At 45.1% G+C, this 23,848-nt stretch overlaps 2 protein-coding genes across 9 annotated transcripts in view; both read right to left on the minus strand.

Moving 5' to 3' along the window:
• LOC105468675 (ribonucleotide reductase catalytic subunit M1) overlaps positions 1 to 13,385 on the minus strand; it is a 46,583-nt gene extending 33,198 nt beyond the window's left edge. Inside the window, exons 1-3 of one of the 4 annotated variants that reach the window (XM_011718866.2) lie at positions 13,036 to 13,361; positions 5,916 to 6,004; positions 1,771 to 1,948 (exon numbers count right to left, since the gene is read on the minus strand). In XM_011718866.2, coding sequence (XP_011717168.1) covers positions 1,771 to 1,948; positions 5,916 to 6,004; positions 13,036 to 13,054 — 286 coding nt within the window. In that variant the 5' untranslated portion in view covers positions 13,055 to 13,361. Of the gene's footprint in view, positions 1 to 1,770; positions 1,949 to 5,915; positions 6,005 to 9,251; positions 9,271 to 12,595; positions 12,841 to 13,035 lie in introns of those variants that run through there. The other 3 variants (XM_011718868.3, XM_071075204.1, XM_011718870.2) reach the window with 3 other exon arrangements.
• A 1,789-nt stretch (positions 13,386 to 15,174) lies between these two features.
• The window catches only part of LOC105468677 (stromal interaction molecule 1), a 218,198-nt gene continuing 209,524 nt past the window's right edge, over positions 15,175 to 23,848 (minus strand). Inside the window, exons 11-14 of one of the 5 annotated variants that reach the window (XM_071075205.1) lie at positions 23,595 to 23,687; positions 21,818 to 21,884; positions 19,634 to 19,670; positions 16,900 to 17,092 (exon numbers count right to left, since the gene is read on the minus strand). In XM_071075205.1, the coding sequence (XP_070931306.1) occupies positions 17,048 to 17,092; positions 19,634 to 19,670; positions 21,818 to 21,884; positions 23,595 to 23,687 (242 nt within the window). In that variant the 3' untranslated portion in view covers positions 16,900 to 17,047. Of the gene's footprint in view, positions 17,093 to 19,633; positions 19,671 to 21,499; positions 21,885 to 23,594; positions 23,688 to 23,848 lie in introns of all 5 variants that reach the window. The other 4 variants (XM_011718874.3, XM_011718872.3, XM_011718873.3 and 1 more) reach the window with 4 other exon arrangements.

Here is a 23,848-nt window from a genome sequence, read left to right on the forward strand (position 1 = left end):
CACCCACCTCAGCCTCCTGAGTAGCTGGAATGACAGGCACACACTACTATACCTTGTTAACGTTTTTAATTTTGGAGAGAAAGGGTCTCACTATGTTACCCTGGCTAGTCTTGAACTCCTGGGCTCAAGTAATCCTCCTGCCTTGGCCTCCCAAAGTGCTGGGATTAGGCCCACCATGCCTGGCATAAAATTTTTAAAAACTTTTTTTTCCTTTTTGGCTCCCGATAGGAAACAATAAAGATTTTTTAATCTCAGTCTACCAGCTGGCTTCTTATATATTGAACAAATTATTTAACCTTCCCTTTCCCACATTCCCTGAGCTGTAAAATGGTAGTGATGAAATGAAGAGTTCGCATCTAGTGAGAAAGGAGCAACTATAACATTTTGTTTAACCCAAAACTTGTCAATAAATATTATTCATTTTTCCAACCATATCACCACCAAGCGCCTAACAATGGGCTTTAAAAAAGAGAGAGAGAGGCCAGGTGCGGTGACTCACGCCTGTAAACCCAGCACGTCGGGAGACCAAGGAGGGCAGATCACCTCAGGTCAGGAGTTTGAGACCAGCCTGGGCAACATGGTGAAACCCCATCTCTACTAAAAATACAAAAATTAGCTGGGTGTGGTGGCAACTGCCTGTAATCCCAAGCTACTCGGGAGGCTGAGGCAGGAGAATCGCTTGAACCCGGGAGGCGGAGGTTTCAGTGAGCCGAATCATACCATTGCACTCCAGCCTGGGTGATAAGAGCAAAACTTTATCTCAAAAAAAATAAAAAAATTTAGGCCGGGCGCGGTGGCTCACGCCTGTAATCCCAGCACTTTGGGAGGCCGAGGCGGGCGGATCACAAGGTCAGGAGATCGAGACCACGGTGAAACCCCGTCTCTACTAAAAATACAAAAAATTAGCCGGGCGCGGTTGTGGGCGCCTGTAGTCCCAGCTACTCGGGAGGCTGAGGCAGGAGAATGGCGTGAACCCGGGAGGCGGAGCTTGCAGTGAGCCGAGATCGCGCCACTGCACTCCAGCCTGGGCGACAGAGCGAGACTCCATCTCAAAAAAAAAAAATAAAAATAAAATAAAATAAAAATAAAAATAAAAAAATTTAAAAAGAGAGAGAATAAAAAACTTAAAGAACAAAGATACATCAACTCTTTTATACAGCAGATAGGCAGCATGGAGAAATAGGAAACTGTAGTCTACTCTTTCCCACTAATTTACATATTTGCCATTTATTTATTTATTTATTTATTTATGAGACAGAGTCTCACTCTCTCGCCCAGGCCGGAGTGCAGTGACATAGGCTCGGCTCACTGCAATCTCCGCCTCCCGGGTTCAAGCAATTCTCCTGCCTCAGCCTCCCGAGTAGCTGAGATTATAGGCCCCCGCCACCATGCCCAGCTAATTTTTTGTATTTTTAGTAGAGATGGGGTTTCACCATGTTGGCCAGGCTGGTCTCAAACTCCTGACCTAAGCGATCAACCTGCTTGGCTTCCCAAAGCACTGGGATTACAGGTGTGAGCCACTGCACCCGGTCTGTTTTATAATTTTAGATTTTTCTTAAAACGCAGAGATGGGGTTTCGCCACATTGCCCAAGCTGTTCTCAAACTCCTGGACTCAAGCAATTTGCCTGCCTTGACTTCCCAAATTGCTGGGATTTGAGGTGTAAGCCACCCCACCTAGCCATATTTGCTTCTTTAAACAGTCAAGATTTCTACTACCCTTATTACTTTTCTGAGAATACTGAATTTTTACTTTTTCACCCAAGACTTACCACTGAACACTTTCTTTGTTTCTTTGTGTAAGTTAGAGACAGCAATCCTGGCTGCCAGGATAGCATAGTCAGGGTGCTTAGTAGTCAAGGTTGCAGCTGTTTCAGCAGCCAAAGTATCTAGTTCCACTGTGGTGACCCCACTGTACAAGCCTTGGATTACTTTCATGGTGATCTGAGCCTACAAAAATAAAACCAAGAATTACTTGAGCTTTCCCAAGAAACAATAGCTTCCTTAAAAGAGTAATTAAGAAAACCATCATGGCCAGGTGTGGTAGTACATACCTATAGTCCTAGCTACTCAGCAGTTGAGGTGAGGGGATCACTTAACCTTAGCAGTTCATGACCCTATTTAAAAAAAAAAAAAAAAAAAAAAAAAAAGCCAGGCGTTGTGGCTCACACCCATAATCACAGCACTTTGGGAAGCCAATGTGGGAGAATGGCTTAAGTCCAGGAGTTCGAGACCAGCCTGGGCAAGCCAGGAAGACCCCCCCCCCCCACCATCTCCACAAATAATAAAAAAATTAGCTGGGTGTGGTGGTACACACCTGTGATCCCAGCTACTCAGGAAGCTGAGGCTGCAAGGAGCTGTGATTATGCCACTGCACTCCAGCCTGGGCGACAGAGTGAGACCCTGTCTCAAAAAAAAAAAAGGAAAGAAAAAAAGAAAACAATCAAATTCACATCACAATATAAACGACAGGTTGGGCACAGTGGCTCACACCTGTAATCCCAACACTTTGGAAGGCCGAGGTAGGAGGCTCACTTGAGCGCAGGAGTTTGGGACAAACCTGAGCAATATAATGAGACCCTATCCCTACTAAAAATTAAAAAATTAGCCAGTCAAGGTGGTAAGTGCCTGTGGTTGCAGCTACAGGGTAAGCTGAGGTGGGAGGAATGCTTGTACTGGGGAAGTCAAGGCTGCACTGAGCTATCTATGATCATGGCACTGTACTCCAGCCTGGGCAACACAGTGAGACCCTGTCTGAAACAAAGAACAAGACAATTTACTTATCTGAAAAATTATCTTTCGGAATGGTGGGCGGTGGGAAACTTAGTAATGAGAATGCACAACCCAGCAGAACTACAGAAAATGTATACTACATATAAAATGAAGGTGTTATTTTTAAAAACCTAAATATAGCCTTTAAATCAATTAGTCTCACAGGGAAATAGCTGAAAACATACTAATGATTCTGTATTTCCCTATTTTCATTCAAATTCTCCCAACAGACTAATGATTCTATATGAGTGTTTCCCCATTTTTCATTCAGATCCTCCCTAAGTGATCAGGGCTCCAGCTTCATACTTACTTTTCCCAAATTCCATATAAGGATAAGTACAGAAAAGCAAATGAATCAAACTTTAATTATGTCAATTAAAGGAGAAAGAAGTATAAATTAGGTTTGGGGCTAAGTCATGATAATTTAATGACTACTCTTTCTTTAGCACTTCACAAATTACAAAGTGCAACCTCCACCCCTGGGGTTCAAATGATTCTCAACCAAAGTTGATCAAAAATTATCAACTTTGATAATCTCTGACATTTCATAATCACTTTGTGAGATGATTATTACTATACCTATTTTACATTAAGAACCTGAGGCTCAGGTTATTGGGACTTGCCCAAGGTTATATTATTATACAAGTCTTCTGGCCCCAACCCCATTAAACTTCACTGTATTTCACTGTTTTCAAGGCCACATTGTAAGTTCATTTTTAAGACACGTAATGCACAAGGTATTAGCATACATTTTTAAGAAAAACAAATTCTAAGTTGTGAGTGTGTGTGTTTATTGAATCTTTAAGAAACCACTTAATCCAACAGAAAATAAATGTATTTCCCAGCTGAACAATGCATACCCCCCTCAAAAAAAAGACACATACATGTGTAACTATTTTAACAGTCTGCAATCTATTCTAATTATAATATAGCTAAACCCAAGTTGCTCCCGATCACTTTCTTCCCAGATCCAGTAGATAAGGTGTGTTCAGTATAAGAGCAGTGAAGTCTTCTAAATAGTTTCTAGAGTAATATGGCAAACAATTAGAACTCAGAATAAAATACCATCTGTGTGCTAACTGTGCTGTGCCAGATCTAACAGCATACACAGTTTTTCTTTTTTTCTTTTTGAGACAGGGTCTCATTCTGTGGCCTATGCTAGAGTACAGTGGCACAGTCTCAGCTCACAGAAACCTCAACCTCCAGGACTCAAGCGATCCTCCCACCACCAAGTAGCTGGGACTACAGGCATGCGCCACCATGCCCAGCTAATTTTTGGTTTTTTTTGTTTTTGTTTTGTTTTGTTTTGTTTTTGTAGAAACAGGGTTGAGGGAAGGCACGGTGTGGCTCATACCTGTAATCCCAGCACTTTGGGAGGCCAAGCCGGGCAGATCACTTGAGGCCAGGAGTTCATGCCTGGCCAACATGGCAAAATCCTGTCTCTACTAAAAATCCAAAAATATAGCCGGGCGTGGTGGCACATGCCTGTAATCCCAGCGGAGGGAGGCTGAGGCACAAGAATCATTTGAACCCCAGGGGCGGAGGCTGCAGTGGGCCAAGATTGTGCCACTGCACCTGGGCAGTTTCACCACGTTGCCCAGGCTGGTCTCAAACTCCTGAGCCCAAGCAATCTGCCTACCTTGGTCTCCCCAAGTGCTGGGATTACAGACGTGCACCGACAGTTTTTCAACAGAATCTACCTTAGGAAGTTTGAGGATGCTGCAACACTCCTGTGCTCTAAAACGTACTACTGCATGAGGCAATAGAACATGTGGGAGTGAAGAGACCTAGGTGCTTCTCCCTATACTCCCACTAACTTAAGTCACTTCCCTCTCTCTTTGGAACTTTCTTACCTATAAAACAAAGATGAAATGGGATGGGCTCTCAAGGTTCATTCCAACTCTAACATTCTACTATTCTAATTATTGTCTTAAGTTCTCAATGTAAAAGAGAATTTACAATAAACATATTTTCAAGATGCATAAAATCATTTTCTCTTGACCAAACTTACTTTGGTCAAGTGGCTAATTAGATATATGTCAAGCACTGAGGATATCACAACAATAAGATACACAGCCCATCCTCAATTCTAGGGTAGGATAAAGACCTATAATTAATTTCCATGTTATATGATTAAAGCTATGAGATGAGCACAGGTTTTACAGCAGTACAGATAAGATACCTAAATAAGGAGATGGAAATATGTGTGGATTTGAAGAAAAGAGTTCTTAGAGATTCTCATTTAAGGAAGATCATTTTAGAAGTCAGGTGGAAGACGAGTTTGAAGAGGGCAAGATTAGAGGAAGTCCAGGACACTGCAGAGACCACAGAAAACAGTCCAGATAACTGATGAGAGTCTAGAATATAGAAGTTATAAAGGATAAAGAAAAAAGCAGAGCAACTCGTTTATGAATAGTTTGTTCTTGACTTAAATATTGTCCATGAAATCTACTTTATATTACTTAAATCTTTTTACATAAATAACAAAAAGCAAATTTTAAACCAGTTCCTACCTAAATAACCACAATTCCAAAACAAACTTTAGGCTTCCCTTTCTTTTTTTTTTTTTTGAGAGGGAGTTTCGCTCTGTCGCCCAAGCTGGAGTGCAGTGGCACGATCTCGGCTCACTGCAACTTCTGCCTCCCAGGTTCAAGTGATTCTCCTGCCTCAGCCTCCCAAGTAGCTGGGATTACAGGCGCCCACCACCAGGCCCAGCTAATTTTTGTATTTTTAGTAGAGACAGGGTTTCATCATGTTGGCCAGGCTGTTCTTGAACTCCTGACCTCAGGTGATCCGCCCACCTCAGCCTCTCAAAGTGCTGGGATTACAGGCGTGAGCCACCGTGCCTGGCCTAGGCTTTTCCACTAATGAATAAAACAATTTACTCAAGGAAATATCTGATATTAAATGTTAATATCAAATTTTCCTCTTTACTCACATTCATAGTTCTCTGAAAAGTGAGAACTCACAGGACAGAACCAAAATTAAGAAAAAAAAATGTTTTAAGCAATGAATTCAAATTTTATATCAAAGGGCATAGCCAGAATACCAAAGTATGTCAGGTGAGTGAAGGTCCAGGAATAAGAGACAAATGGAAAGAAACACATGAAACAAGGAACCCAAGATAAAAACCATATTTACTTACAGGATCAACAAAATCCATATTGAGTCCATAACAAAGCTTCTGGATTCGAGATGTAATTTTGTCAAACATGACTCGCTCTTGGCGGCCATCTAAAGAATCAAATCATGTTAGCAATTATTAAATTCTGTTAGCAATTATTAAGACTGCAATGTCAAAGAATCAAATGTAATTAACATGTAAATTGACCAACATGAAATGCTATTTCACAGATAAGATTCAGGCCCCCTCAAAAGATTCATGACGAGATTGTCTTCTCTGATGTCACCTTCAAAGAGTATGAATTCTATACATACAGATATTTACAGATAACTTCCTAAATTCCCCCCATCCCACATTGCAGCCAAAATTACCCTTTAAAAGTTAAACTCAGAATCATATCATTACCTCCCTCAAAACTCCTAATAGTGGCTTCTTATCTCCAGAATAAAAGTCAAAATTGTTAAAAAACAATCCACAGGCCAGGCGTGGTGGCTCACACCTGTAAGCCCAGCACTTTGGGATGCCAAGGCGGGTGGATCACCTGAGGTCAGGAGGAGTTCTAGATCAGCCTGACCAATATGGTGAAACCCCGTCTCTACTAAAAATACAAAAAATTAGCCGGGCGTGGTGGCAGGAGCCTGTAATCCCAACTACTCAGGAGGCTGAAGCATGAGAATTGCTTGAATCCGGGAGGCGGAGGTTGCAGTGAGCTGAGATCACGCCACTGCATTCCAGCCTGGACAACAAGAGTGAAACTCCATCTCAAAAAAAAAAAAAAAAAAAAAAAAAAAAATCCACAGAATCCTATACAACCTGTCCTGTGCACCCACCTCCCAATTTCACCTCCAACTCTCCCACCTTCCTTCCTATTCTACCTTGACAACCTGGCCTTCTTGCTATAGATCTCCTTTAGGTCTTTTGCTCAATGTCATCACCTTCTCAATGAGGCTTTCCCTGATGATTCCATTTTAAATTGCAATGCCCCAAATAGGGCCCTTGCTCTTCTTATCTCCCTTCCCCTTCTGTGCTTTTTCTCCATAGCGCTTATCCCATCTGACATACTATATATTTTACCTAATATTTTTCATGATTTTGGACTTAGATTATATCTTTGTCCTTCTAGACAAAAGTCTTACTACTCTTAGTTTAACCTCAAATAGTAGCTCATCCGACCTTTATTTATTCTTACCAGGAATAGTGAATATATCAAACCACCAAACAGCCTTAACCCTAGGCAAGCCACAAAACATAATCAGTCATTTCACAGATCTTCATTTGTAGAAAGGGGTTAATTATTATATCTGTTCTACTTGCCTCACCAGTTTACTGTGACAATAAAATGAGATAAGGTAAAAAGTGCTTTTGTTGTAACAACTTTGGCATAGTTACAACTATGATACCTCATTATAAAATAAAGCTGCTCCTATGGGGAAAAAAATCACAGTATGTGATACACAATAGGCACTCAATAAATATTAGTGTCTCACACTGATTTAGTTTTTGTCTCCTTTGTGCACCCACAATCCATTGTAACTATAGGCTGAGTATCCTTAATCCAAAATTCCAAAATCCAAAACACTCCAAAATCCAAAACTTTTTCAATGCCAACACAATGTTCAAAGAAAATGTTCCTTGGACCATTTCAGATTTTGGATTTTCTGATTAGGGATGCCCAACTGGTAAGTATAATGCGACTATTCCAAAATCTGAAACAAATCCAAAATCTGAAACACTTCTGGGCCCAAGCATTTTGGATAAGGGATACTCAACCTGAAGTAACCAATAAGAAACATGTTAAATATATTTACATTTGGCCCTCTCATTCACATCTGTATTCTCAAATTTGGTGCCTAGAACAAGGCAAGTTCTCAAACATTTGATGAAGAATAAATGAACAATAAGACATCACTATTAAACCATTATCACTAGAACAAGTTGCTTTTTCTTCTACACTGATGTATTAGCCCTTCTCTTTCTGATCACCATTGTGACAATTTTCTGATTAGGCTCACATTTGCAGCATTTAACTCTGGAACAGGGTAAATTAACTGGCTGGCACTGGGACTGAAACCTCAGTGCTCTGGCAATTGGAAAACTAAGCAGGCAGGTAACCACAAAGCAACATTAGCGTTCTGCAATTATACATGGAGTGGCGGGGAAAAGCAACTTAGCAAAAAGAAAATTCTGCAACTGCCAGAAGTTCTGAAGTCAATCAGGAAACTGACAAAAAAAAAAAAGTGCATTGGTAATTCATCTTAACTCACACGTGAGAATAGGAGGCAGACTAAAGATCTAAAGGTCCAATGACACGCGGTTCTCTATTCTGTCATTCCACTTGGTTAGTTTTTCAAGCCAGATGTCGATTTTATCACATCAGTAATCCCTGCTTCTCACTGCCTACATTATCCTCTTCTCTCAAGCAAAGTCTTTCTTAGTTTGGCCCCAGATCTCTTCTACTGTTCCCTGTGAAATGTAAGTCCCAAGAAGGCTTCCCATTCCCATATCCACATCATTGCTTATACCGTACTCTGCCTAAAAGTTCCTCTTCCACATTTCCATACATCTAACTCCTGAGGCAGGCGGATCACCTGAGGTCAGGAGTTCGAGACCAGTCTAGCCAACATGGTGAAACCCCATCTCTACTAAAAATACAAAAAAAACACAATGAGCTGGGTATGCTGGCAGGTGCCTGTAATCCCAGCTACTCGGGAGACTGAGGCAGGAGAATTGCCTGAACCCGGGAAGCAGAGGTTGCAGTAAGCTGAGATCACACCACTGCACTCCAGCCTGGGCGACAGAGCGAGACTCCATCTCAAAAAATAAAAAATAAAACAAAAAATCCTCTAGCATACTAGTGTGATTTCCTCTTGACTATAAACTGTCTTTCATTCTTCTCTCTTCAGGAAGATGTCCCTAATCCTGTAAGACCAAGGATGCGTGCCTTTTCCACAAGATACAAACTTTGTAATTTCCTCTGCCGAGAATGTTCAGGCCACAGATCTCACATTACAGTACCTCTTAGTACTATTTAGGGTTCAGCTCAAATGTTGGCTTCTCAGAGAAGCCTTTCCTGGCTACCTAATCCAAGGTTATTTTCTCATTCATCTTTATCACATGATCCTGTTTTACTATCATCTCATTAATCAGTATCTGAAATTAACTGATTATTATGTTTACTTATTTCTTATATACACTTACCACTCCCACCCACACCAAGTTGTAAACTCAATGAGAAATGTAATTTAGCTTTGTTCACTGCAGAATCTCTAATGCCTACAACAGCTCCTAGCACAAAGAGATGCTGAATAAATGCTTTATGAATAACTGAATGAATGGCCTCTACTGCCTATACTTTACCTCTCAGAGTATTTATCATATCTTATCATATTACTTCTTTATTTGTCTATCTTTCTCAATTGATTGTAGGATCTTTGGAAGCTGGAACCATGTCTGCCTACTCATCACAGGAATCCCAGTACACAGCACAGTATCCACACACAGAGTTGTAAAATAATATAGCAGGCTGTGAATGGAATAGGAAGGAAGGAAGGAAGGAAGGAAGGAAGGAAGGAAGGAAGGAAGGAAGGAAGGAAGGAAGGAAGGGGGGAGGAAGGGAGGGATAGGGAAATAATCTGGAATAAAAGAAAGATTAGAGTGCAAATGGACGCTTTCGAAGACATTATTTCGTAAACTTTTGTATCATTTTATGTGTATCCACATATATACATGTATGTCTGTAAAACGTTTTGTTTTTTACTGCGAGTTACAATCCAAAGTTTTGAAAATACTACACTAAATTCCAAAACAGTTTACAACTCAGTCAGCTACTTTGTCATTTACTGCAATGGTTCTCAGTGTTTATTTTTTTAACCATAATCTCCTTGAGGAATGATATTCTCCCATTAGGAAAAACAGCTCAAGATAGCAGATGAAAAAAACTTATCTACTATTCTCTTCTAACAATTTTCATATGGATTGTTCCTAAATCCCTAACAATTTTAAGTTCTTTAAAGACAGAGCTGCCTTCTCCATTACTGCCCTCACAGTGTTTAGCAAGACATTAGCACATTCAGTAGGTACTTGAAAGTCAACTTCCAGTTGCCCTTCTTTTTTTTTTTTTTTTTTTTGAGATGGAGTCTAGCTCTGTTGCCCAGGCTGGAGTGCAATGGCCGGATCTCAGCTCACTGCAAGCCCCGCCTCCCGGGTTCACGCCATTCTCCTGCCTCAGCCTCCCCAGTAGCTGGGAGTACAGGCGCCCGCCACCTCGCCCGGCTAATTTTTTTTGTATTTTAGTAGAGACGGGGTTTCACCGTGTTAGCCAGGATGGTCTCGATCTCCTGAACTCGTGATCCGCCCGTCTCGGCCTCCCAAAGTGCTGGGATTACAGGCTTGAGCCACCGCGCCCGGCCCCAGTTGCCCTTCTGAATAATTATATTAAAAATAACAAACCCTAGCTGGGCATGGTGGTGCACATCTGTAGTCCCAGCTACTGAGGAGGCTGAGGCAGGAGAATCTCTTGAACCCAGGAGGCAGAGACTGCAGTTGAGTTGAGATCATGCCACTGCACTCCAGCCTGGGTGGCAGAGCAAGACCCCATCTCAAAAAAAAAAAAAGAAAAAATTAACAAAAACTATAGGAGTTAGTCTGATATTTCACTGACATGCCAAAAATAAGAGGGGACAAAAAAAGTCCAGAAAACCAAAAACCCTATGCATATTAAAAAAACATAAAAATAAAATATAGAAACATAGAAATATAAAAAAATAAAGAAAGAAATCTAAGTACATGTTGTACATTAACAAGTGTTGCTGAATGCTACAATGGCAGAATCTACAGCATGAACCATCTGGATCAAATTATGCTCTATGAAGGAATGAGAAACAAAATAAGCTCTGCTTTTTAGTTAGTTGTAGCTAGCACTTTTTTTTTTTTTTTTTTTGAGACAGGGTGTCACTCTGTCGCCCAGACTGGAGTGCAATGGCACAATTTCAGCAACCTCTGCAATTCTCCTGCCTCAGCCTCCTGAATAGCTGGGACTACACTACCCTCCAGCTAACTTTTGTATTTTTAGTAGAGACGGTTCCACCATGTTGGCCAGGCTGGTCTCAAACTCCACACCTCAAATGATCCACCGGCCTTGGCCTCCCGAAGTGCCGGGATTACAGGTGTGAGCCACCACTCCCGGCCAAAGTAGCACTTTTTAAACAACAGTATTTAGAAGTAGACTCAAAGTGTTAAAAATTCAACACAGAGTTGAATTTTATCCATTCTGGTCATCTAAGTCCATACATTTTCAATTTATCTTTGTTACTAACTTATCATAAACCATCCTAAACATCTCTCCCATATCTAATGATTTAAAAAATAGATGCTCAAGCCAGGTGCGGTGGCTCCCAGCACTGTAATCCAAGCACTTTGGGAGGCTGAAGTGGGAGGATTGCTTGAGCCCAGGAGTTCAAGACCAGCCTGGGCAGCATAGCGAGACTTCGTCTCTAAAAAAAACTAATAAATAATAATGTAAAAAAATAAAAATACAAAAATAGATGCTTAGCTCTCACTCTTAGGAATGGATCAATAAAAGATTTTGCTCTTTGGTCAGCTAAAATGGGAGCTAGGAAAATTCAGAGAATGATGTTCTCAAGATACCAAAAACAAGAAGGGCCACTACTGTCCACCTTTCCAACTCTTGTCTGTAGTTAAACCAATCTGGACATTGGCTGTAGTTAAACCAAATCAACTACCTGCTTATTCGCAGCACTCATCATGTCCTACATTTTGATACAATTATTTTCTTTCATTCTTTAAGAATCTATTCACGTCAGGTCCTGTGCTAAATGTGAGCAGAAAAGTCTCCATCTTGCTTGTATTCCCAGCACTTTGGGAAGCCAAGGAAGGGAGGATGGCTTGAGGCCAGCAGTTCAAAGCCAGCCTGGGAAACACAGCAAGACTCCTTCACTACCAGAAATTTTAAAAAATTAGCCACCCATGGTGGTGCATGCCTATAGTCCTAGCTACTTGAGAGGCTGAGGCAAGAGCATCACTTGAGCCCAGGACTTCAAGGTTACAGTGAGCTATGATTACACCACTGCACTCCATCCTGGGTGACAGAGCAAAACTCTGTCTCAAACAAATCTCCATCTTTGATATGTTCACAGCCTAGAGGACAAAACAGAAACAACCAGTCGATCAACCAGTATTTACCAAGTGCCTACAATTTTGAAATAATTGTATTGCTTTAACAAAGGCAAGTAGGTTCAACTCAAAACTTGTTCATACATATCTCATGTGGCTGTTAAAAGTATGTTGCTCTTGTTTTTCCAACCCGATTAAGCCTATTCCCAAGGCAGGGACTGTCTCCTCTTATAATCTCACAAAGCCAAGCAAAGGACTGGGCACAAAGCAGGGACTCGGCAAGTCTAATGAAAAGGAACTGTTGAGAAAGAATACAAGTTCCTGACTCTTCCCAGTCCCCATCTTGTCAGAAGATGTCTCAACCAACCTTCTCTGATTCAGTATCTCTTGCCATGAAGGGAAAGGAACTCCAGGATGCTGTCTGTCTGGGATCTGTTTTTTCCACCCCACACTCCTATCCTCACCCCACAAAAGAGATCAGTAAACTGACAAGTGGCTATGTAGGGTAAAGAGTCCCCCTCCTTCTTTCCTAGCTGCCCCCCCCCCACCCGGTGCCTAAGACAGCTCACCAACCCCACGGTTTTCCAAATCAAACTGTGTTGTCAGCTATGGGTGACTTTAGGTCAGTCGCCGAAACCTCGCTCTGAGCTTCAGTTTCCTCATCTGTAAAGTGGAGCTAATAATCTCTCTCTCGGAGGCTTGTAGAGAGGAATAAAATAGTGCCTGGAAAGTGCTCGGCCGTCACTACTCGATACAGGGCGTTATCCTTTTGAAAGGCGGCAGGATGACAAAGCCGAGGGGGCGCAGCCTGAAGGCCCGAAGGAGGTTCGGGGCAGGCTGACTGAAGACAGAAGGCCGAGCGAGCTGACAGGGCGGAAGGCCGCGGCGGGAAAGGCGGGAAAGGCGGGAAGCAGCGGAGGCGGGCGGGCGGGCGGGTTGGGCATCAGCTCCGGCGGCGGCAGCCCGCGTCCCCTCACCTCCCTTCTCGCCCACGTCGTTGCCCCCTCACCTCGCTTGATCACATGCATCGCAGCTAGTGGATGAGGCTCTGAAGGATCGGAGACTGGACTGCGGCTCTAAAGCGCCGGCGGGATCAAGAAGGTGACAGAGTAGGAAGGGTTAGGTTGCAGGCGCTGGTCAAGGACAGGAACTGGAGTTGGAGCCAGACAGCACTTTCCCCAGAGCAGAGGCGCAACAATCCAAATCCCCTTCCCGCGCCCGCCACCCGTGACGCACAAAGGGGTGCGACGGGGTTCGAATGACGTTAGTCGACGCTGCGGCCCACGCCTGGGGTAGGCTTCGCAGACTAGTTCAGGCGCCTTGTAGCCGCCATGTTGAGTCTGGGCAAGACACAGAAGACTACGCCTCTCCCATGGGCCGCGTTGGATGTGGACATGCCCGGCGGAAACGCTGCTCTCCTGCCGCCATGTTTTGTGTGGGCAAGCCGAATTTGGACGCCTTGGGGCCCTGGCGTAACACCTAGAGCCTGCCAGGTCAGGCGCCGCCCTTGTCGCTTGCGTGTCTCCGCCGGAGGAAAGGCGGTTCACTTATTTTGTTGCTTTTGAAATAACAAAACCTAACTGGCCGGAACGTTTTTCTTGCTTTGACATTTATTGTAATAATCCTAACACTGCCGTCCGCTGTGGGCTCAAGCCTAGGCTCCACAGCCGTGGGCAGCTTGGAGCCCCAGGGCTTTCAGATCGGCCAGAAGAGTGGCACTCAGGAACTGGAAGAAAACCGCGCAAGGCCAATGGCGTTTGGATTTTATCCTGACGCAAATCAGATCCCTGAGAGAATTTTAAGCAGGGCAGGGTCAGTACACATTTGCTTCTGGGGTTCTTCAGTGGATGGTAGCAGAGAAAGGGTATTTGCCTTGTGGAGGTAGGATGGACTTGGTGACTTAAAGTGGAGAATAAGAATAGATGAGAACCCTAATATGCAAGGCTGGTGTAGAAGCTTCTGATTTGGGCTACCCAAAGCGATCTTTATGAAATTTCATCTGTGGCATCTTTTCCCTAAAGCCTTTTCGTTGGTTTCTCACTACCCTCCAGAAGCTGCCCAAGCTTCCTGTGAAGTAATTTTAAAAATCATGGAAAGTCATAAGTGAGCCTGTAATCGCAGCATCTTGGGAGGCTAAGGCGGGAGTATCATGTGAGACCAGGGGTTGAGATAAGCCTGGGCAACATAGCGAGACCCCCATCTCTACAAAAAATAGAAAAATTAGGACAGCACGGTGCCTCACTTCTGTAATCCCAGCACTTTGAGAGGCTGAGGTAGGCAGATCACGAGGTCAGGAGTTCGAGACCAGCCTAACCAACATGGTGAAACCCTGTCTCTACTAAAAATACAAAAAGTAGCCAGGCATGGTGGCACGCACCTGTAATCCCAGCTACTCAGGAGGCTGAGGCAGGAGAATCGCTTGAACCCAGGAGGCAGAGGTTGCAGTGAGCCAAGATCACACCATTGCACTCTAGCCTGGGCAAGAGAGCAAGACTCCGTCTCAAAAAAAAACGAAAAAGAAAAATTAAATAGATGTTTTTTAAAAGTCATAAGTGAAGTTATAGGATAGATAGGGTCAAGTTTACCCAGACATAGGGTTTCCCAATTTAGCAAATAAAAATGTGTCCCAGACACTCCATGAGAGAAAATTATACTTTATTTATTTTTATTTTTATTTTTTTTTGAGACGGAGTCTCACGCTGTTGCCCAGGCTGAAGTGCAGTGGCGCGATCTCGGCTCACTGCAAGCTCCGCCTCCCGGGTTCCCGCCATTCTCCTGCCTCAGCCTCCTGAGTAGCTGGGACTACAGGCGCCCGCCACCGCGCCCGGCTAATTTTTTGTATTTTTAGTAGAGACGGGGTTTCACCGTGGTCTCGATCTCCTGACCTTGTGATCCGCCCGCCTCGGCCTCCCAAAGTGCTGGGATTACAGGCTTGAGCCACCGCGCCCGGCCGAAAATTATACTTTAAAAACTGTTTATCTGAAGTTCAGATTTAACTGGTCGCCCTGCATGTATCTGGTAACCCTGCCCACAGAGCTTCTGGGTATGTGCATTCAAGTTTCATTTTCCCTGGGCAAAGGAAAGATAGTCTCTTCATCCCGTCATGCCACAGCACAGAGAACACAATGAGAGTCAAAGCCAGCAGGGGTTAAAATCTCCTACATGCTTTATTGGACTTCAAAGAGTCTTATGAAATAACACAGAAAACCCCATTTGAGGGTGTCCAGGGGGTACAAGGCAGTCTGCAACCTAGCACCCTCCTAAGACCAGCCCCAGGTGCACCCACCCTAGGCCCAAAATAGGATCCCAGGATAAAGGCATGGCAGGGAGTGGGGCAGAGGGAAAACACCTTTACAGCCATAGCAAAAACAGGTAAGGGAGAGAGTTGTATAGAGGGTGGGAAGGGTGGGGGGAAGTGGTCACACAGCCACCTTCACCTATACCATCTTCCTTAGCCACCCCTCCCCCAAACTGGTTGTGTCCTTTTTGAGCCTCTGGCCAAGGCTACAAAGTAACATGAAAATGGGATCTAACAAGGGGAATATGCAGCGTAGGCACTTGGGAAATTCAGGAGATTTTTTTCCTTTTAACTTGTTTGTCTTTTGGTTCAAAAATATGACAGCATCCTTGCCCAACAACTCCAGGGCTCCATAAGAGCCTTGTATCATGGCTGTGGCTCCCCGGGCCAGGGGAGCCACTTGTCCTGAGCCCCAGGAGTATTGATGCTTGGGGAGCTTTGGGGCAGCACCTCTTAGAGACAAACCCTCCTGCAGTGTGGGGGAGCAGGGGGAAGAGGGAGGCAGGTGTGGGTGGGAGAAGAGAGAAAAAGTGACTGCCTTATAACCTACAGTTCTGGCATCCACTCATGCTCCAATGAAGAGAGGCCTCTTCCAACCCATCCCCAAGCTCTCTTTAAAAGTCTCTGGTGGGTTGTTCTCTGAGAATTGGTTTCACTCCCCCATGGACTCCTGGAAGCCTGAGTGAGATCTAGGATGAGGTTCCTTCTGACCCACAACAATACCAAAGAACAAATCCCAAAGATTAGGCCCTGGCCCCAGTCTGGAGCAAACAGAACCACTGTGAGTGGGGTGGAACGGATCTGAGGCAAACATGTCAGAAGTTACTCCTCCTATCTTCCCTGTAACTGCTAGGGGAAGCTGGGGAGTGGTGGGAGGGAGGAGCCTGAAAGCAAGAGACAGAAACAAGAAACCAAACCTCAAAACTGGGACAGCAGAGACAGAAGCTGAACCCCAGAGGTGGAGCTGGGAGCTGAGAGAACAGCAACTAAGACATGCACTGAAGTGGAGAGGGAGTGACAGCAGCAGCCCATGGTTGGGAGGGAGGCAGGGCAGGCAGGCCATGGTGGTCAGTTAATAAATAATAATGAAGGACCCAAGGATGTACAGTGCAGGTATATACAGTGCCCAGACCCCTGGACCAGCCCTTCCCATGCCCCACTCTTGGGGCCAGTTATCTTGAAGGGAGGGAGGGAAGGAGAGGCAGAAGACCCAGGGAAGGACAAGCTGTCCCATTACTGCCACCCCCATCCTGCCTACTTCTTAAGAGGCTTCTTAAAGATTTTGAGGGGAAACTTCTTCCGGCCTGGGCTGGAGTCTGTCTCCTCGCCAATAGAGCCATTATCCTCCTCAGCCACAGCCTTCTTGCCAGCCAGGTGGGGAATGCGTGTGTTTCGGCTGGCTTGCAGGGCTCGGCTGTCCCCAACTGGAGATGGCGTGTCTGGGTCTGGGGAACTGGGGCTGTGAGAACGGGAAGAATCCAAATGTGGAGAGCCACCAGGTGGGGCTGAGGGGCTCAGCTCCATTAGGCTGTGGGCCTTGTCCAGCCCATGGTTCAGCGCCAGTAATGCCTTGGCCAGGGCAGGGCTGTCAGGCAGTTTCTCCATCAGAGACCCTGGGTGGACCCCCTCGATCAGCCGGTGGCTGCCATTGGAAGTCATGGCATTGAGAGCCTCGTCTGCGGCACGGCCCATCTGAGGAGGTTTGGGGGCCACACGCTGGCGGTCACTCGTGTGGAGGGAGGACTCCGAATCGGAATGGGTCAAATCCCTGCAAGACATGGGGAAGAGAGGAAGAAAGGGACATATATTGGATGGGGTGATGGTGGAAAGGTGAAGAGGAGAAAGGGACAACACAAGAAGACAAGGACAGGGTAGGAAAATGGGGATAGAGCGGCAGGAGAGAGAAATAGGATGAACAGGCAGGTGGGAAGGGGAGAGGAAAGAGGAATAGACAGAAGTTGAGCAGCCGTAAGTATAGGATAAAAGAGGAGGCAGGAGGAGGGAATGAGGATAGATTGGAAAAGAGACAGGGAAAGGAGAGTAGAATTGTAGAGGAAGAAAAGCAAAAGGATAAGCAGGTAGAAAGAAGGGCCAAGAGAGAAAGACAAGAAAGGGAAAAGTGATGGGGAGAGAAGAGAGACAAGAAACAAAAACAAAAAATGCCATCATCTGTCTGGCAAATGGTTTTCCAATACCTGGGCTCCACAACTGGTGAATGCTCTGGCTCTGAACTGGTGCAACCATAGGCTTAAATTCCACAGGTATCCTCCTCAATAAAATCTCTGCCTTCTCATAGCTGGCTAGATTTCCTGGGACTCAATCTTAAGCTAACACAGAACCCACATACTGCTCCGGGTCACCATTTTCCATGCCTTCCTCCCCCACTTACTCCTGTCACACCTTAGGATATTATCCATCTGGGTCAGGCCCCAAGGAACAGGGCACATGCAGTCAGTAGACCTGACCCAGGCTGGGGATGAGAAGGTTAGAACAGCCTTGCAAAAAATCCTTCAGTCACCCCAAAAGGCCAGGATGCTGCCTCTTCTAACCATCTCACAGGATTCAAAGGAGGTCATAGATAGGTATTGCAGAGTTCAAACCAAAGTCTGTGGTGCGGCAGGAAGGGTGGGGTCTCTTACAGACCTCTGCTGACAGGGAGAACGTAGGGAGGCATAGAAAGACAGGATGTTGGCCTTTAAAGAGCAATGGTTCAGAAGAGTTCTGGACTCTTCTGTGCGATCTTGGACAAGTCATCTAAACTTGCTAGTTCTTAACTTTGGCCCAGTGAAGATAATACCAATTCAATTTATCTTACAAGACTGTTTGGAGGATCAAATATGCTGGCAAAGCACTTGGAAATGTAGAAATTATTGTGGGAATGAAGATGATGAGGCCTGCCAAGCTGAAAGGCCTATGTAAGGGCCGGTCACAAGAGGCTTCTTTGCAAGGCTGAGTTATGGAGACATGCCACCGCACATTGGACATGCACACACACAGGCTAGTCTAGGAACTTGAGACCCTTTAAGGAGCTGGTGGTTCCTAAGCCATGAATCAATTCCAGATGCCACTCCTGCTCTACAGACAAAAAGGTAGATATGGAGGTGCTCTCTCTGCCAATCCTGAATCCTCCTTCTGCCTTCCTAGAGGCCTGAGAACTTCAGCAAAAGCAGAGAAGAGAGCTAAGGGAAATGTTTAAACATCTGCTAGCCAAAGGGGAAGAGTCATGAGTGGGAAAGGAGACCACCATAGGACCTAGAAAGAAAGAGGCTGAGGGTCAGAAGTTAGGGAGGGTACCAGGCCCCTGAAACAGGCAAAAGCAGGGGGTTGACTCATAGCTATTGTAGACTTAATTCTCAGTAGGAAGCAAATAACTAAGTAGCCACCCCATGGGCCAGTACCTTCCTGGACTCAGCAGGCAGCAGAGAACAAGTCCAGCTCAGCTTCCATTCTACAAATATTGTTTTAGCCACATATTCTAGTATTTACAAATATTCAGTCTCATATTTGGTTTCATATATCTGACACTGTCCTTGCTTCTAAACTTGTCCTTGTTTCCCTAAGCCCCAAGATGATCCTCTCCATATGTTGCCTTCTCCAAACACTATTATAAACCAAGGAGCAAGGTGCCAAGGAAGTTTTGGGGAGCAATCACACTGAGAAAAGGGGTCCTCTAAGCTGAGGAAGTGAAGATCCTGGGATCCTACCCTCTCTAACACCAAGGAGGAGAAATCAGGAGGTTAGGGCCTTCCCAGCCTCACTTCTCCTGGACCACACCCCTATTTGGTCTTGATTCCTATCCATCTTTTTATTTATTTATTGACAGGGTCTTGCTCTGTCGCCCAGGCTGGAGTGCAATGGCGTGATCTTGGCTCACTGCAGCCTCGACCTCCCAGGCTCAAGTGATCCTTCTGCCTGAGCCTCCCGTGTAGCTGGGACCACAGGCATCTGCCACCATGCCCAACTAAATTTTTGATTTTGTAGAGACAGGGTCTCACTTTGTTTCCAAGGCTGGTCTGAAACTCCTGGGCTTAAGCAGTCCTCCCCTCTTGGCCTCCCAAAGTGCTAGGATTACAGGCGTGAGCCACTGCACCCAGCCTGATTCCTGTCCTTCTATGCCTCCCTCATCAACTAAAAGTTTAGACTGCCAAAGCAAGATAAGAACCTGGGAGGAAGCCCAGGGAGATATAGGAGGGAAAAGGCCCAGCATGAGGCAGGCTCACCTTCCCTCCCTGAATCACTGAGAACAATCAGGCCAGGGGTCCCTCCCCAAAGGCTGGGCTGCCTCGGACTCCCATCCCAAGCTACTGACCTTACTAGAGAGCCTGTTTGCCTTTAGAGATGATCCTCTGGTGCATGGTGCAAAAGAAAATTAAGTAGTGAACAGGCCAGGTGGATACAGGTACGTCTCCGCCCTTCCTCCCCACTGCCCTCAGCTTAAACCTTGAAGCATGGAATTCACAGCATCCCCTAGTTTCCCCAACCCAATTTGATCCTCTCCATCTGTATTGGAAGGAGCAGTCTCCCTTCCTAGGCTTTTGGATGAAAATGAGAATGAGAATGGATATGAGTGGCTCTGCTGAGTAATAATCCTAGTAAGGGCAATCCCTTTGTGCAAGAGAAAGGAACAGCCCTCGAGCATAACTATCCAGAGGTTCAAGGGGCAGAGTTGAATAAATGGGTATCCAGAGTGAGATAGAACTAAAAAAAAGCAACAGAGTAAACAGACTGCAGCCCATAGGCCAGGACTGGGCTGTGGTCACCACTTCAGAGATGAGAAGTACTTCCAGAGGGGAAGGACTTTCTGAGTGTCTCCTAAGCTTGTTCCAGGCAAGGTCAAGGCTACTACCTGTGATCCTAGTCTACCATCTTAGGTATTAGCAAGAAAAGTCCCTGCAGCTGCCAGACAAAGCTGTGGAAGAAAAAACTTTCACAAATTATTTTCCAGTATACTTTTTGAGACCTTGTAAAAAGACAAAAATACCCAACGGAGTATTCTGGAATGGAAAGCCAAGTTCTAATCTGTCTCTGCTCTCAACTAGCTGTGAGACCTGGAGGGAATTACCCTTTTAGAACCTGAACTTACTATTCTAAAAATGTATATTTTAATTCCTGCCCCACCTATAAACTCTTCTTGTCCAAAACCCCAAAACCTATGTCCCCTGTCTTGGTTCCCTAATTTCATGAAGGATGCTATGTCCATTCAGTCACTCAAGCTATAAACCTGAGTGTCATACTAGATCCTCCCTTTCCTTCACCACTGTAGCCAGTTACCAAATTCATCATGTCTTTTTATCCCAAGGCCTCATTACCTCCCCTAGTGGTCTACTGGAATGTTTTCCAAATTCCTGTAGTCTTCCGCTTCCTTCCTTCACACAGCCACTAAAATGTTATTTCTAAAATGCAAATGTGACTGATTCATATTCTCTTAGAAACCCTTTTGTAGTTTTCCATCTCCTAAAGGCCAAAACCCTTTCCTTTCAGAGCCTTCATCATTTTAGCCTCAGCTGTTTCTCCTTCCCACCAACACATATCCAGTGTTCTAACCACAAATATACCGTATTCTCTTGAATCTCCATGTCTCTGCACACAGTGTTTCCTCTGCCTAGAATACTCTTTCTCCTTTCCCTTCACACAGGATGTTAGCACAAATTCATCTCTTTGGTGAAGCATTCCACCCAGGTACACACTGTTAGTCACTCCTTCCTCAACACCCCCATAGCACTTAATAAATTTTCCCATAATTATTTATATATCTCTCTCAGACAAGATTGTAGTTCTTGATGGCGGGGATTGTGTCTTATCACCAGTGAACCCCTATGCCCGGCAGAGCCTGGCACAGAGTAGGCATTAGTAAATGCTTGTTGAAGGAGTGAAGGAAGTGAGGGCCCAAGTGAGAACTAATGTGAAAGTGCATAGTTTAGGCAAAAGTGCTATAGGGTCATGAGGGAAGAAAGTCGTTACTCATTTTTAGAGTCAGCAAACCCCAAACACAGAAGGGGAGAAAGTAGGCTGACCTTAAAAAGGAATCCCAGAGCTGGGAACAAACAGGATAAGAAGAAGATTCCCCACTGCACACACCCCCAGAGTTGATCAGGCAGCAGCTGGCAGGCAGAAACCAAGGTAAAAGCAGCAGAAAGGGAAGGAAGGGAAGAAAGAGAAGAGAGACAGCTGATACCCCAAGCTCTCTGAATGCCCAGGCATCACAGCGGTGCTGTCAGAAGGGGGTGTGTCAGGGTAGGGCTCCGTCTGGAGGAAATAGGAAGTGCTGTGGTGGTAATAAACAGGGTGGACATGGACGGTGGTGATGGTGGTGGTGGTGGTGGTGGTAGTGGTGATGGTGGTGGTAGAAGAGGAGCAAGAAGCAGCAGCAGAGGCAGATGGAGAGCTCGTCCCGTAGCCTTCAGAACTGAAAGACTGTCCAGATGAAAGGCTGCGCATTCGCCGCAGAGATACCCGGCTTGTCAAGAAGTGGCCAGCCTCGCCCTCTACCAACCTCTGAGATCCCAGGCCATGCTGTGGCTCCGTCAGGCGCTGCCGAACACTGCTCTGCAGGCTAGGGGCTGCAAGAAGAATGAAGAAAGTGTCAGGAGGGGCCAGCCCACTTTGGGCTGGCAGGTAAAGAGGTGCCCATGAATAAATGCTTGCTGGAGACCACCCTGGGCCTCTAATGCCAATTGGGAGGATGGGGCACCTCCTCCCAGAAACCTCCCACCAGGGGTCCTAAAAGGCTGGGAAATTGAAGATGAGGTGCCCGGGTCAGTTTTAGTGGCAATTCCAATAGAAGGAGACCTATGGCCAATGTTACTATAAAGGGAAGTGGCAAGGCAGTTAGTGAGTAGACACAGGCAAGGAAGGGTAGGATAGGGGCTTGGGACAAGGTCCGGGAGAGTACTAAGAACCAGCCTTTTCAGAAAGCCAACCTCAGGAAATAATTCACAGCATAGACAAGGACTTATACATAAACATGTTCACCATTAATAATTGAATGAGAAGTAAACATAATTGTTTACTTTTTATTAATAGCTGTATGAAAGTAAACATAAAGAATGAACAATGGGAAAATGATAATATATCCAGTTTCTGGGATACTATAGAGCTATTAAAAATGATGCTTATAAAAAGACTTTAAGAAAAGAGGAAAAATGCCTATTAAAATGTTCAGAGGGAAAAAAGGATACAGAATTATATGTACTAGCCTTGAGCTTTGGAGTACCAAACACTAGAGTTTGAAACCAGGACTTTCACTTCTAGTTGTGACTTTGAGCAGCTGACTTCCCCATTTTAACTCCTAATTTCTAAAATCCTGCAGGGTTCTTCTGAGACTTCACGATAATGTCTTTAAGGCACCTGTTTCAGGTTATGGCACTCAATAAATGGTAGTGGCTATCATTATCTTAACCACATAAAAAGTTTCACAGACAAAAGAGTGACAGAGAAGGTGCTCAAATATGGTGGGACTATGGATGCTTTTTATGCTAATGTTCACTCTTTTTCACTTTCCAATAAGCACATAAACAACAAAGAACCAGCTCTTGGATCAGGCTGCAAATCAGGGTCCTGGAGATAATGGCCACCATGCCCAGTGAAGGGACACATGGGCACCAAGTAACTTAGGAATATGCTAGTGCATCCCCCACTCGGGCTCACTCCCAGCTAAAAGAGAGTACAGACCTTTCTTCTTTCTCCCCTACCCTGATAGATAGGCTTCTCTGCTTTCTCCCTAAAGATGAGAGAAAGGGCCTCTTACAAGGGTGAGAGAAGCCTTGGAAGGGCCATCAGGGAGAGAGCATAGTTCCATAGTGATAGAGAGTTCAGGAGGCAGGGCTTCTATGCTGGTAGCTTTCAAAGTATGAAAGAGAGGCTGAAGAGGATGAGGAAGTCTGGAATAGGAGGGGAAGGGGGAGAAAGAAGGGGGAAACTGGGAAGAAAAGGGAGAAACAAGAAAAAGAGAAAAGAAAGGGATGATTTTTCCTTCCCTCTTTCCCTCCCAGCCCAGCTGGAAGAAGGGCCACCAGGTTATCTGCATAGCTGAGCTAAAGGGAGAAGCCTAAGCCTTCCATTACCAGGGGTGTTCTCTAACCAGCTCTTGCCAAGCAGGCTGATTCTTCTTACCCCCGAACTCCTCCCTGTAGTTAGTAGGGACAGTGCTGAGGGGATAGAGGGAACAGGCAGGGGCATGAAGCAGGCAGGAGAAGGGACCCATGGGGTAGGAGTGTTGATTTAGTCCCAAAAGTTGGAAAAACAAAATGCCCCAAAGGGGCTCCTCAAACCGGGGTATTTCCAGAGGGACTGATCATCTGAGCCGGCGGATGTAGAGCAGAGAGAGCGGTCACTGAACCTACGCCCCATCAGCCAGGCAGCATCTAGGGTCAATAGCCAGGCCAAAAAGGAGAATAGAATCTGATTTATGGAGGGCTTTGGCCTGCCATCAATGTAATAAAGGAAGGACTGGGGGCAGGGATTGGGTAGCTCAGAGCTAATTAAGGTCCCTCCCAGCCTGGAGAACACAGAAGACTTCAGATCA

Source organism: Macaca nemestrina, chromosome 12 (genome assembly GCF_043159975.1).
Source record: "Macaca nemestrina isolate mMacNem1 chromosome 12, mMacNem.hap1, whole genome shotgun sequence".
NCBI lineage: Eukaryota > Metazoa > Chordata > Mammalia > Primates > Cercopithecidae > Macaca > Macaca nemestrina.